At 39.3% G+C, this 11,983-nt stretch overlaps 1 protein-coding gene across 1 annotated transcript; it reads left to right on the top strand.

The window, feature by feature from the left end:
• The first annotated feature begins 135 nt into the window (after positions 1–135).
• Positions 136–11,582, top strand: impact (impact RWD domain protein). The gene is made up of 11 exons (XM_071515576.1): positions 136–276; positions 1,191–1,319; positions 1,408–1,460; positions 1,596–1,658; positions 1,815–1,900; positions 3,457–3,585; positions 3,677–3,771; positions 5,233–5,306; positions 5,834–5,924; positions 8,174–8,308; positions 11,146–11,582. Exons 1-11 carry the CDS (start codon positions 229–231, stop codon positions 11,203–11,205), a joined length of 963 nt encoding a protein of 320 aa, XP_071371677.1. The 5' UTR covers positions 136–228; the 3' UTR covers positions 11,206–11,582.
• The last annotated feature ends 401 nt before the right edge of the window (positions 11,583–11,983 follow it).

Here is an 11,983-nt window from a genome sequence, read left to right as displayed (position 1 = left end):
TACGCTCTGGTCGTGTGCAAGACACCGCTATTCAGTCAAAATGCGGCAGACTCCAGAGGACAAATCGTACGCACCCAATCTAATTCGCCCTGGAAGTAGTTTAATAACTCCACACATACATTCTGGTCTCATGGGCTGTACAGTTGTCTTATTTTCTGACTGTCTACCTGTAGGGACTAATTCATTGTCATAATTTTTCTAACGTTGGTTTGGCGATTATATAAATAAATGGCCGACATCCTAAATCCGGAGAATGCAGGGGATCTTCAATCTCAAGTAAGCTGCCTGTCTTGACACTCTCTCAGATAAAGTTACAACCCAACAGCCTGGCAAATAGTTTAGTGCCAGTTCAGCTGTAGTGTTTAGAGGCGGCCTGCAGAGAGCGTAATTCAAATAGCCACTGTCGCCAGATCTTGATCTTGAATATCCCAGAGACCAAATTATCAAACATAAAAAATAAACCACAAACAACCCACGAATGCAAACCCAAGAGCTGCAAGAATAATGTTAAAATAAACATGCATGAGCACAGACTGCTGAAGAAAAGAGGAGAACAAACACTGCAAGTTGTTCCCAAGGAGTCTGGCTTTATTAACACCTGTTCATGTGATGTGTCAAGCTCGTGCTCTTCATCAGACCTCACAGTGCGCACAGAGACCACAAAGCAACACACTAAAGCCCCATCATGACCACTGGCTGCAAAAAAAAAGATAAAAGAGGCACACTAACATCAAAAGCACACATGAATAATGAAAATGATTTCCACTACACTTGTATTTTTGTGAGCTGTGTTGAGTAAAGTTTATTTCATTTTTACCCCTTTAGTCTAATTCCCCATCATGTAATGTAACATTGTTTGAGTGTGAAGTGTGTGTGCAGTTGGGCAGATTTTCTTATCACAAAGAATGAGATGCTGGTGCTCTCTATTCTAAGTATTCTAAGTTCTATTCTAAGTTCTAAGTTCTATTCTAAGTATTCTAAGTTCTCTATTCCTTTTCAAGTACAATGCATCAAAGTTTTTGCCTGCAGAGAGTGAGAGTTGAAACTTGTGGGTGTGAGGAACAGTGAGGTCTTCAGTAAACACATCCAAATAATAAGATGTTCATTGTAATACAAGCTTAATACCTGCAGACTTATATCACTGCTGTATTATTGATGATGTTGCTACATTATTGTTTCCTCTCATTTAGATTGAAGAGGTCGAAGCGCTCTCCTCCATATATGGTGATGAATGGTGTGTTATAGATGAAGCAGCTAGAATATTTTGCATCAAAATATCCAATAACTTGGAGGAGCCAAAACTGACTGCATGTTTACAGGTAAAAACAACTCACTTATTAAACACATTTTTGTATCCTTGCAATATGTAATAAAATGTATGTTTTTTGTTTTTTTTTAAATGATCAGATAATTCTCCCTCCTGATTATCCGAGCGCAGCACCGCCCATCTACCAGATTAAGTAAGTCCATTTACCTTTTAAATTGAATCTTAGGGCCAAGAACTGAATTCACAGTGCAACATCCCACTCGAAGCCCCACTCCTCCTCATGGAGCGTCCCACTCAATAACCCTCTCATTGCTCTCTGCTCTTGTAGTGCAGCCTGGCTGCGAGGCCTCGAGAGGGTAAAATTGGCAAACAGTCTTGAAGATCTTTATGTGTGAGTGCTTTTCATAATTTCTGACTTTGTGAGCTATTGTAGAGCGATAATAAACAAAAAGAAAGTTTCTGATTATTTCCATAAACAGCACAATACTTTCCATAGTGTATCTTGTAGAGAATCGACCCTCACAAGGAACTATTTCCATTTCAACAGAGAGAATGCAGGCGAGAGCATCCTCTACCTCTGGGTGGAAAAAATTCGAGAATTTCTCATTGAGAAATCCCAAAGCACAGAAACAGGTGAGGTGTGAACATTTTTTATTAAAGCCCACACTTCCATGGGCAATTTGTAATAACCTGAAATGATTTGATAGACATTTATGAATCCAAAACGACTTACTGCACAGTACTGTGAGAGAAACCACTTGTGTTATACTCAGCAGTTTCCATGCCATGCTTTCCACTAAGATACAGTACATAGTAACGTCTAATTGACTCTGATATGGCCTATTGTTCATCAATAGGTAAGTTATTGAACCATTCTTTTTCAATAAAATGGTTATATCAAATATCCAATTAAATCCACTTCCCCCCCGAAACCTTGTCTAACAAGCTTTCCAGTTTAAGCTGTGCTAAGATACTCCTCCATTAGTAATGCAGCTATGTGATGTGGTCCGAAGCGTGGCTGTGATAAGATGAGCACAAAGACCTGTGGGGGCAGTAAAAAAAAAGCTCCCTCCTGTGTCTGAGTTTGAGTGACTGCAGTGAATTAAGATCCCTATCTAAGTAATGACTTCTGTTACCTAGACAGAATCTTTTGAAGTGTAAAACGAGTAAAAGATATCCAAATTAAAGGTTTTCTCTAAGTGTCACGCTGGATCAGGTTTTTTGGGGAGGTTTTCTCAGTTATCTATGGATGAGCCCGGCAGTATCTATCAGTGAGTCAGACGGCCTCTTTTGAGCAACAAGCCTGAAAAATATTAACTGTCTTCACCATTGTTGTGAAGCGCAAACCTTCTCCTCTCGATGATTCATGTGGTAATTAGAGTAATTGGTCGCCGTGCTTTAGCTCAGAGAGCTGGGATTGACAGCTTATTCCCATTCAAATGACAAAAACGTGGTGGAGAGAGAGGAAGTGATAATGTTTGAGATGCACATTCTGGAGAAAAGGAAATGAAAAGGGAGTAAACATGACAGAGAGGACATTGAAACTAAAGAGGAATAATGGGACAGATAATGAAGTTTAGATGAATGACTAAGACCATCAGAGAGACTTAATATTTGTGCATCTAAACATGAATGCTTTCACACATTTAGAATGGATTTTGGCAGTGTGTGTGTGTGTGTGTGTGTGTAAATAAGGTTGTGCATGCACACGTTTGCAATTATGCATCTTAGTAAAAGTATATAAGTAGATAAAGAAAATGCATGCGTATTGACTCAACTTCAAATTGTTTTTAGATTTGTAACCAATTCAATTCAAACTTAATGTCGTTTCCTATTGTAATACTTCTCTAAATCAGAGCTTTTCCTGTTTTCTTTAAGGTTTTAGAGAAATTAAATATCTTACATGTTAAAAATATTTACCCTGGTATACCCTAGAGCCTGGTTGCTATATATTTCTACCTAATTGGCGTCATCTGCTATAAAGACTCTGTCTATAATAGGTCATGAAACTATATTAATGGTAGTGTTAAGGTCACGTAATGGTAATTTGGTCATGAGTTTCACAGTAGGTGTCCATTTTAATGAGAAGTTGCCTGGCCAGCAGAAGGGGCCTTTAGTGTCACAAAAAATTTTGGCATAAAAAAAAATCTTTACATCAAAGCATAATGTTTATTACATTACTACTTCAGTGGAACAACCAGAAAAGGTGAATATGATGACTGAGGAGGAAGAGGATGATGATGATGAAGATGTTCCAGACTTCAGGACACTGAAACTGAACACAGAAAATGCGCATCTCTTCATGGATCATGCAAATGGTACAGCCCATTGAATTAGCAGCATTTTTATTATAAATTTATTATAACGCCCACGTCTCTAAGGCACGATAAATGACATTTTCTGCTGCAGATGAAGAGATTCCTCCGATACAACATGGGACGACTATCACAGACAGACGCAGCACCTTCCAGCCTCACTTAGCACCTGTGGTGACGCCCAGACAGGTGCAGCACGTTTACATTTACATTACATTTTGCATTCAGTTCCTGAGTCGACAATATGTGTTCAGAATGCTTGATTTCTCAACAAAATACCAATCAAAGATCTAGTTCCTATGCATCAGATCCTTCAATGAGAAAGTTAAAAGTTAAAATATTGTATTTTTCACCGACTGTTATTTCATGGTGTGAGAATGCGTGTCCCGTCTTCGAATATGTGAACAGCTCCTGAGCGTTTAGGTAGAAATTACCCCTGAGATGAGGATCTTGCACAGGAGCGGCATTCGGTGTCCTAATTTAGAAACTGAAACATCCTCTGGCTGGTTCCTGGTAGCTAATTCTCACTCTCCGGGTAACATAACAGCTCCTCTTAAAAGCTTCCACCTGCTATGAAGTGCTATTTGTACAAAAATAATTACAGACGTTGCCGTCCTCCAGAGAGGATGAACTGAGTAGACTGAAACATGTAATTACTTCATTAAGACTCTGCCTTCCACCTTCAAACATAATTTACATATTTCCTTGTTTTTCAATTAATATTTGTAAACTTAAACAGGAAATTATACCAAAGATTCTAACCAGTGATTTAATTTGAGACACAAAACCAAGAGCTGTTCCACTGACAACAAATAGGAGACTGATTTTGTGAACTGATTTCTTCGAGCTTTTTCATCCAAATGAGCTTTATTTTGCTGTAACACTACCAGGAATGTCACAAATCACACTGGGTTATATCACTGTTACACTAGCTTCGGGAGGTAGTTGCTAATGTACACAAATCCTGAATAAACAATGAGCATGTTGAGCATACAATTAATGGATTGCCCCAGCGGGATTCAAACACTTGACAGTCTTAGCACCATGCACACAAAGCCAGTTTTCCAAGATCACGTAATATATAAATTCTGTTTTGGGTGCATTTCACTTGAAATTGCACAGGCATATGTGCGTAAGTGACTGGAAACCTAAAATGATGTTAACTCCTTTTGAATAGAAATGTAGTCTTGGCTCCACTGAACAGACTGTTCCAAAATATAGATGTAAAACAAAACACAATTTTGTATTTGTCATAAAGCTCCCGCGACTCTGGAATAGCTTGACTGAGGCAGATAATATTTTGAATTTAGAGTTTTCTTTCTTGTGCGATTAAATGTGCTGACAGCTCTATAATGTTGTTGTGTGCATTAGACAACTGCATCCGACAGTCTGATGACCTCAGTAACCCTGTCATCTCCTCAGCTGCAGCATCAGTTTCAACCTGATATGTAATATATACTCTGGCTTAGAGCGCAGGGTAAAATCACATTGACCATAGACTTACAAAAACACCTCCACAGTGCTGCATATTGATGTGTCAATATTTTGTTTTTAATAGAATGGATGTAGAGGCACAGTAGGAGTGGAGTGGGGAAGGAAGAGGTGATCATCTGCTGTCATTTTTATTGATGTATCCGTTTTGTGTTGCAGATTAAAGCGGTCCTGGACAAGCTGTATGAAAACAAGAAGATTGCTAGTGCCACTCATAATATTTATGCATACAGGTCAGTTATGTCAGATACGTGTGATGTGATGTCCGCATTGGCTTTATTACAGTATGCAAACCATGCTAACATTCTCAGTTACATGGTTGGTCTTTTAGTGTGTGTCATTAGTGGAGAATAACATTATATAAATAAAGATTCAAGGCCTGTCAATCCTTTCAAAAGTGCCCATTACTGCAATTAAAGGTCATGAAAGGCAATGGAGAAAATGATGTGGCTTCTGGACAATGTTGTGTATTGCATGAATAAACGTATGTGTGTGTCTGTGTGTGTGTGTGTGTGTTTGTGTGCATGTCTACTCACACGTGCCTGTGTACACAACTTCTCAGCTTGGCCTAATGAGGTCGATGAAGAGCTGCTGATGCACTGCCTGGGTGGCCATTACTCAGAGGGAGGAGATGTTGACATTTAGACCACTTTAAAAAGTTTCCTCTGAAGAGGCTGCCAGGCCTCGGTGTCACGCTCTGACCAAAACATCTCACGTTCTCTTACCTAACACCAAGCTGTTGTGATTCTGTCTGTTGTAGAATCTACTGTGAGGACAAGCAGAGCTTCATGCAGGACTGTGAAGATGATGGCGAGACGGCTGCAGGGGGGAGATTGCTCCATTTACTACAGGTTACTGCATGTTTTTAATCTGCTGTGCTTGACCCAACAGATCACTCTTTCAGCTGTGTGTACTGTATACTGGGCTTGTTAAAAAGGAAAAATACAAAGAGAAATGATGAATTATATGGTGCAGCATACACAAAGCTAGTGCATATTAAATGAAATGCAAACTGTGACCAAACTGTTTACAAAGTGTACCATTCCTATGCAGATTTTTTGTAACCACATCATGAACTTTTTGGTTGCAGAATCCAACTTCCTTGCATGGTTATTTGGTGTTGGCTCATTTTCCTGGTCTGCATAATTTGGCACCTGTAGTACCTTTTAAACTGTGATTGGTATGGATAAGGAGCCCGACTCCTGAGAAGAACTTGCGCCAAAATCTAATTAGTTTGTCAAAGGTGACCAGGTGGCCATGGCAACTGTCTCTCCTAGATCATTAAGCGACTGTTAATGAAGAAGCCAAGTGATGTGAAAACGGATAAGCTACCGTATCAATGGGAGAGCATTTGAAATCAATTTTGAGAATATCTGCTATTACACCACCAACACTACACATGGACATGAGATAAAATTGGGCTGATGTGGCTTAAATCAAAGGGACAAAGCTAGTTTTGATTGAGGCAGCAGTGCAAGCTAGAGGCAAATATATAATTTAGATGATATTATTTCTTGTGACAACAGTATGACTAGACAGAAGCGGAGCTCTTACAGAGTTCTACAAAGTGACAGCACTAAGAACTAAGCGCTAAGCACTAAGTGTTGATTAGCTAATGTGCTGTTTGCCTTTGAAGCATCTCTTCTTAAAGTGTTTCCCAACACACATATTTTTATGCCCATACTCCACTGTGCGGCTTCCCTATATTAACAGGTTTGCATAATGTGTAAATTTCCCTTTCATCCCTTTCTAGAGGAATTTGGTACCATGACAGTAATTTCACACCATTACTAATCTTTTCATTTTTCATATCAAAGAGCCACTTGTCACCACTTTATGTTGTCAGATGGCACAATGATTCACACACACACCCACATCACACTAAAATGTGCTATTGTCCACACACTCAGACTTTTTGTTTCCCCTTGGTATTGTATGAAGGTTTGTGAAAACAAAAAGTTATGATGAGTTGTAGCAATTCTGTCACATTCAATAGCGGCTGGTGCTGACTCGGGTACGAAGTGTCAAAGCATTTCCAGATGAGATCCATGACTCGTATCCACGTTCATACCCATTCATAAGATGGCAGTGTGACCCCGTTACAGAGAGAGATAAATCTGACATGGTGCATTGGATTCTTGCTGAGTGTCAGAAGTCGTGCCCTACTGTACACAGTTCAGATGAATCAAGCTGAACAGCGATAGTGGGCCATTTACAAAATACATTACAACATTCTTGGCTCTAAATTACTTAAATTATTACTTTATCAATTACTGATAATTTGAAGAACTATGCTTCTACAAGCAACCGTTTCAGTTAAACATAATTAAATGAATATAAAATGAAATGTTAACCCAGCTAGTTCCCCTGATACATGCTCTACTTAATCTATGTGAGTATAACACCAGACTCAAAGGTATGTGAGGATCGTAGGCGGTGACTTGCTGCAGCTGACTGACCTACTGTAACCAGCAGAGTGATAGCATCACCTCTGTCTTCCTGCTCATCCTTTCGGGCAACATACTGATTAATCTGCCACTTGTGACACTCTCAACACACTGAGCAATTTACATTAAGAGCTTTCTCTTTAATCTGTTCCTCTCTAATCTCATTCCTCTCTATCCCTTTCTTCCCGTTTCCTCATTTAGATTTGTGCTTTATTCATTTCTGCCTGTGAATGGGAAGTGTGAGGTAATGAATAAAAGAAGACTGTGATTAATAGAGTTAGCAGCCAGATGAGGATGCGTCCCCTTACCCACCAGATTGCACTTTTGTGTGTCTTGCAGCGCCGAGCCAAATTCTCCCTCTCTGTGTTAAAGGCGTTTGATTGACAGCTGATGGCCTGAGTCAGATATGCTGCACGGAGACGCATTCTCTGTGTTGCATCTGGTGTGAATTGTTTCCCTGATAGAACATGGCTGCCAAGCAAGGATGTTTTCACCACCATTTGCAACCTGCGTGGCTTCTCAGTCATTTCTCTGACCTCCTCCTCTCTCTCTTTCTCTGTATTTTTCTCTCTCTCTTACTCACTCTCACCCCGTACGCATGCAAGCGTACACTCACATAAATGCCTACTTTGCCTTTTTGTGTCTCACTGCAGATTCTCGATGTGCGTAACGTCATGGTGGTTGTGTCTCGGTGGTATGGCGGTATTCTGTTGGGCCCAGATCGCTTCAAACACATCAACAACTGTGCTAGAAACATATTAGTACAGGAAGGATACACCTCCTCCACGGTGAGACGCTATCTGGGTCAATATCTGCTGAGAACCACTTCTGGGTCTTGTAGTTTCATTGCTAAAGACCCCACCCTGTGAAATTAACAGTTTAGCATTTTTTATTTTGCAGCGTTGTTTTCCGGCAGCTAGACAAGCATCAGAAAGCAAGAGGTCTAGCAACAGCGCAGTGTCAGTCTTGTCCAAGATTCCCACGTCTGCTATATAGATAAAGGGGATATAATTATTGTTACAGTATAACATAGTAAACAATATTTTGTCTCTTTTGGCTTTCACTGTCACATTATGGATAGTGGTTGATCTGAAATGTCTGTCTGGCTGCAGCACATGTTCTGGAGATCAAACACTTTCTCCTTGCTTTCACCAGCTAAAGTTAGGGGCAGTATGCTTTGAAGTGTTCTTTGTGTACAGCGAAGTCATCCCATTGATAACATGATTGACCTTTGAGCTGCAGCCACAGATAGATTAAAGGTACTGCAAACCTACTCTTAAAAGTGTCCCACTTTAAAACCCCATAAAAACACTGTAGAAGTCGGCGCTTGGTTCAGCTGCACATGATTTCCCCTCTTTCTCTCCATCATGTTCATATTTCCTTCATGTAAAGTTAATGGGTTTTACATTTGCTGTAGTGGTGTTTTCTAGATTAGAGGAAATTATTTTGTAGCTTTTTTCCTCATGATTGTGGAAGCTCCTTAAGTCACGGAAAACACACAACAGGAAGATTGAATCACCACACTGATGAACACAGTCCCACACCTAGCCATTTTACATCAAACAAATTTCTCCAGCTAAGATGCATTTCTCGCATCTTTGAAAGAGGTTCATCTCTTGTGCAAACTGTCAGGGGATTGGAAAAACAAAACCCAATATTTCACATCACTTTAAGCCTGTAACTGTTCCTACAAAATCACATCCTGCTAGCAGCTCAAAGTATGAAGAACTCTCTTGAGTGTTGAGTCTTTGCAGCGCCTTGGAAAGGAAATTATTTATACAGCGGCTTCAGAAAGTATTTAACCCCCTTGACTTTTTTGGCATCTCTTGGTGTTGCAGCCTGAACTCAAAATAGATTCCATCAGGATTTTTTTGTCATAAATCTATACAAATTACCCTATTTTTGCAGATTTGTTGAAAATGAAATACAGAAATATATCATTTAAAGAAGTATTCAATCCCCTGTGTAAATACTTTGAAGCTCCTCTGGCAGCGATTACAGTTTAGAAACATCTATATCAGCTTGGCATATTTTTTTGGGATTCTCTCCCGTTCTTCCTTGCAGATTTGCTCAAGCTTGGTCAAGTTGGATGGGGACCATCTGTGAACAAAAAAAATATTCGAGTCATCCCACAGATTTTCAATGGGATCCCAGTAGGGGGTTTGGCTGGGTCACTCAAGGACTTTCACATTGTTGTTCTGAAGCCATTCCAGTGTTGATTTAACTTTTTTCTTAGGGCCTTTTTCCTGTTTGAACAAAAGTCGTCATCTCAATCTAAAGTCTATGGCACTCTGAAGCAGGTTTCCCTCAAGAAGCCTCTTTTTGGCTCTGTCTCTCTATTGTTACAAGTTTCCCAGTCTCTGAAAAGCACTCCCATAGCCTCACCATGCTTTACAGTAGGGAAGGTGTTCAGTACACTAGGTGATGTACTGTTCCCGGTTTTCGCCAAACATAACACTTTGTATCATGGCTGAAGAGTTCAATTTTAGTTTCATCACAGCAGCAAATCTTTTGCCTTGTGCTTTCAGAGTCTTTCACATGCCTTTTTGCAAACTTCAGACATTGCTGTTGTGCCTCTTTTTCCAGGAGTGGTTTCCTTCTGGCCACTCTGCTGTACAGCTTAGATCTGTGAAGTGCTGCACTGATTGTTGTCCTTCCAGCAGAATCTCCCATCACAGCCATAAACTCTAGTTCTGTCAGATTGGTCCATGGGTTTTCTCTGATTGAGGACAACCAGCTGTAGGAACAGTAGTTCCACAGGTAGTTCTACATATTCTCCATTTCCAGAAGTTGGAGTCTACTACTGTGCTCTTGTAAACTCTCAACACTTTAGAAATTGTTTTATACTCAAATCTATGCCTCCTCCTGTTTTTTACTAAATCATGGCCAGTCAATTAATTTGGTCATTGGTGGACTCAAACCAAGTCATTGCGATCTCAAGGACATTCAAAGGAATGTGGATGTATCCTGACTCAATTTGGAGAGCAACTGCAAAGGGTTGAATACTTACTGACTCAAAATATTTCTGCCTTTCATTTTTGATTATTAAAAAAAAAGTTAATGAAAACCTTTGACATTATGAGTTATTATGTGCAGATTAATGACAAAAATCCAATTTTAATCCATTTTAAATCCAGGCTGTAACACCACATAATAGGGAAGAAGTCATGTTTGATGTTCTGCAGGCACTGTATGAATATGTAACCCATTTTGTAGGCTGGGTTCTGCATTTAACAGGATTATCAGTAATGTTTGTTTTTTGTCTAAACAAGCTGTTGAGGGGTTGGGTAAACTACAAGTTGGCAGCCCGGATTATCAGTGCAAATATTAGCAGAAAATGTTTGATAGTAGTATTTTAGATTGCAATGTTTGGCTTGATGCAGTAATTGGAATACATTAAAACAGTATGGTGATTACCAATCAGTACATTGCAATTTGCACATTTTAGTAAGGCAGAGAAACGCAGCAGGAAACCAGACAAAGGCGTCAAAATGGAGTCATGAGCTGTTGAAAGATAACATTCAAATGTTCAGCATGGAAAAAGCTTTTGCACCATTAAGTAGAGTGCTAATGTTAGATAATCATTACCCTGATCATGTTCTAATCTTCTTCTATTGTTTGACAGGATGAGGCTACCAAAACAGGAGGGAAGAACAAAAAGCCAAGGAACAAGAAGACCAAATGAATCTGAAAAAAAAAAAAAAAAAAATCTAATCAAACACATTTTGATGATGCCACCTGCCAGTTTATTTCAGTAAAAGGGTCATTTTGAGCTGATTCACAGACAACTTAACAGGGTTGAACAGGGAATTCTTTAATAAAAATGAATGAAGTCTATTTTCTGGCAATTAATGAACCATCACATTATTTATCCCAAATACCCCTGAGAACCCCAGGGCTATTTTTAATCTCTTCTAGGATTTTTTTTTAATGAATTTATATTAGGAGCTGATCTCTTTCATCTTGCTTTAGACCCCTGATTTTTTTTACATTACTCCATTTGGTTTGAGAAGCTTTGATATGTTAATTGCCATGCAATACACATGTTTTCATTAAAACAATGAAGCCATGGGATGCATACAGAAAATCTGACTTTGACTGCTTTCTTCTTTGTTTATAGGCTAGTTGGTGTCTCACACTGGCATTATCCATTCATGTTTATTAAAAAAAAATTAGAACATAATCTTTACCTACTGAAAAAGCTGAGTTTGTCCATGATAAGACAAAGAAAGTCCTGCTTTTCCACTGCTTTTTATGCACTCCTTATTCCTTGTAAATATTAATTCAGCCTTCAGCCAAAATCTGCATCCCAAATTCACAGACAATTTATTCAATGTTGCTCCCAAGAAATATGATCAAACATTGCTGCCCTGCCAATGTCTAATTTCGTTGAGTTTCATTGACTCGCTCTCTCTCTCATACAAACACACACTTCATATGTATAGTCCCGTTTCCCCACTGCA

The sequence above is a fragment of the Centroberyx affinis genome, unplaced genomic scaffold (genome assembly GCF_046629955.1).
Source record: "Centroberyx affinis isolate AG114_WGS23_722 - 3 ecotype Tasmania unplaced genomic scaffold, CSIRO-AGI_Caff_v1 ptg000359l_1, whole genome shotgun sequence".
In the NCBI taxonomy this organism is placed as follows: domain Eukaryota; kingdom Metazoa; phylum Chordata; class Actinopteri; order Beryciformes; family Berycidae; genus Centroberyx; species Centroberyx affinis.
The sequence above is the reverse complement of the archived record's forward strand: the minus strand, read 5'-3'. Positions and strand labels throughout refer to the sequence as shown.

Coding starts and splice junctions, on each gene's coding strand:
- impact (XM_071515576.1), top strand. CDS start 229: ATGGCCGACATCCTAAATCCGGAGAATGCAGGGGATCTTCAATCTCAA. Junction 3,586..3,676: donor CTTCATGGATCATGCAAATG/GTACAGCCCATT, acceptor TTTCTGCTGCAG/ATGAAGAGATTCCTCCGATA. Junction 8,309..11,145: donor AAGGATACACCTCCTCCACG/GTGAGACGCTAT, acceptor ATTGTTTGACAG/GATGAGGCTACCAAAACAGG.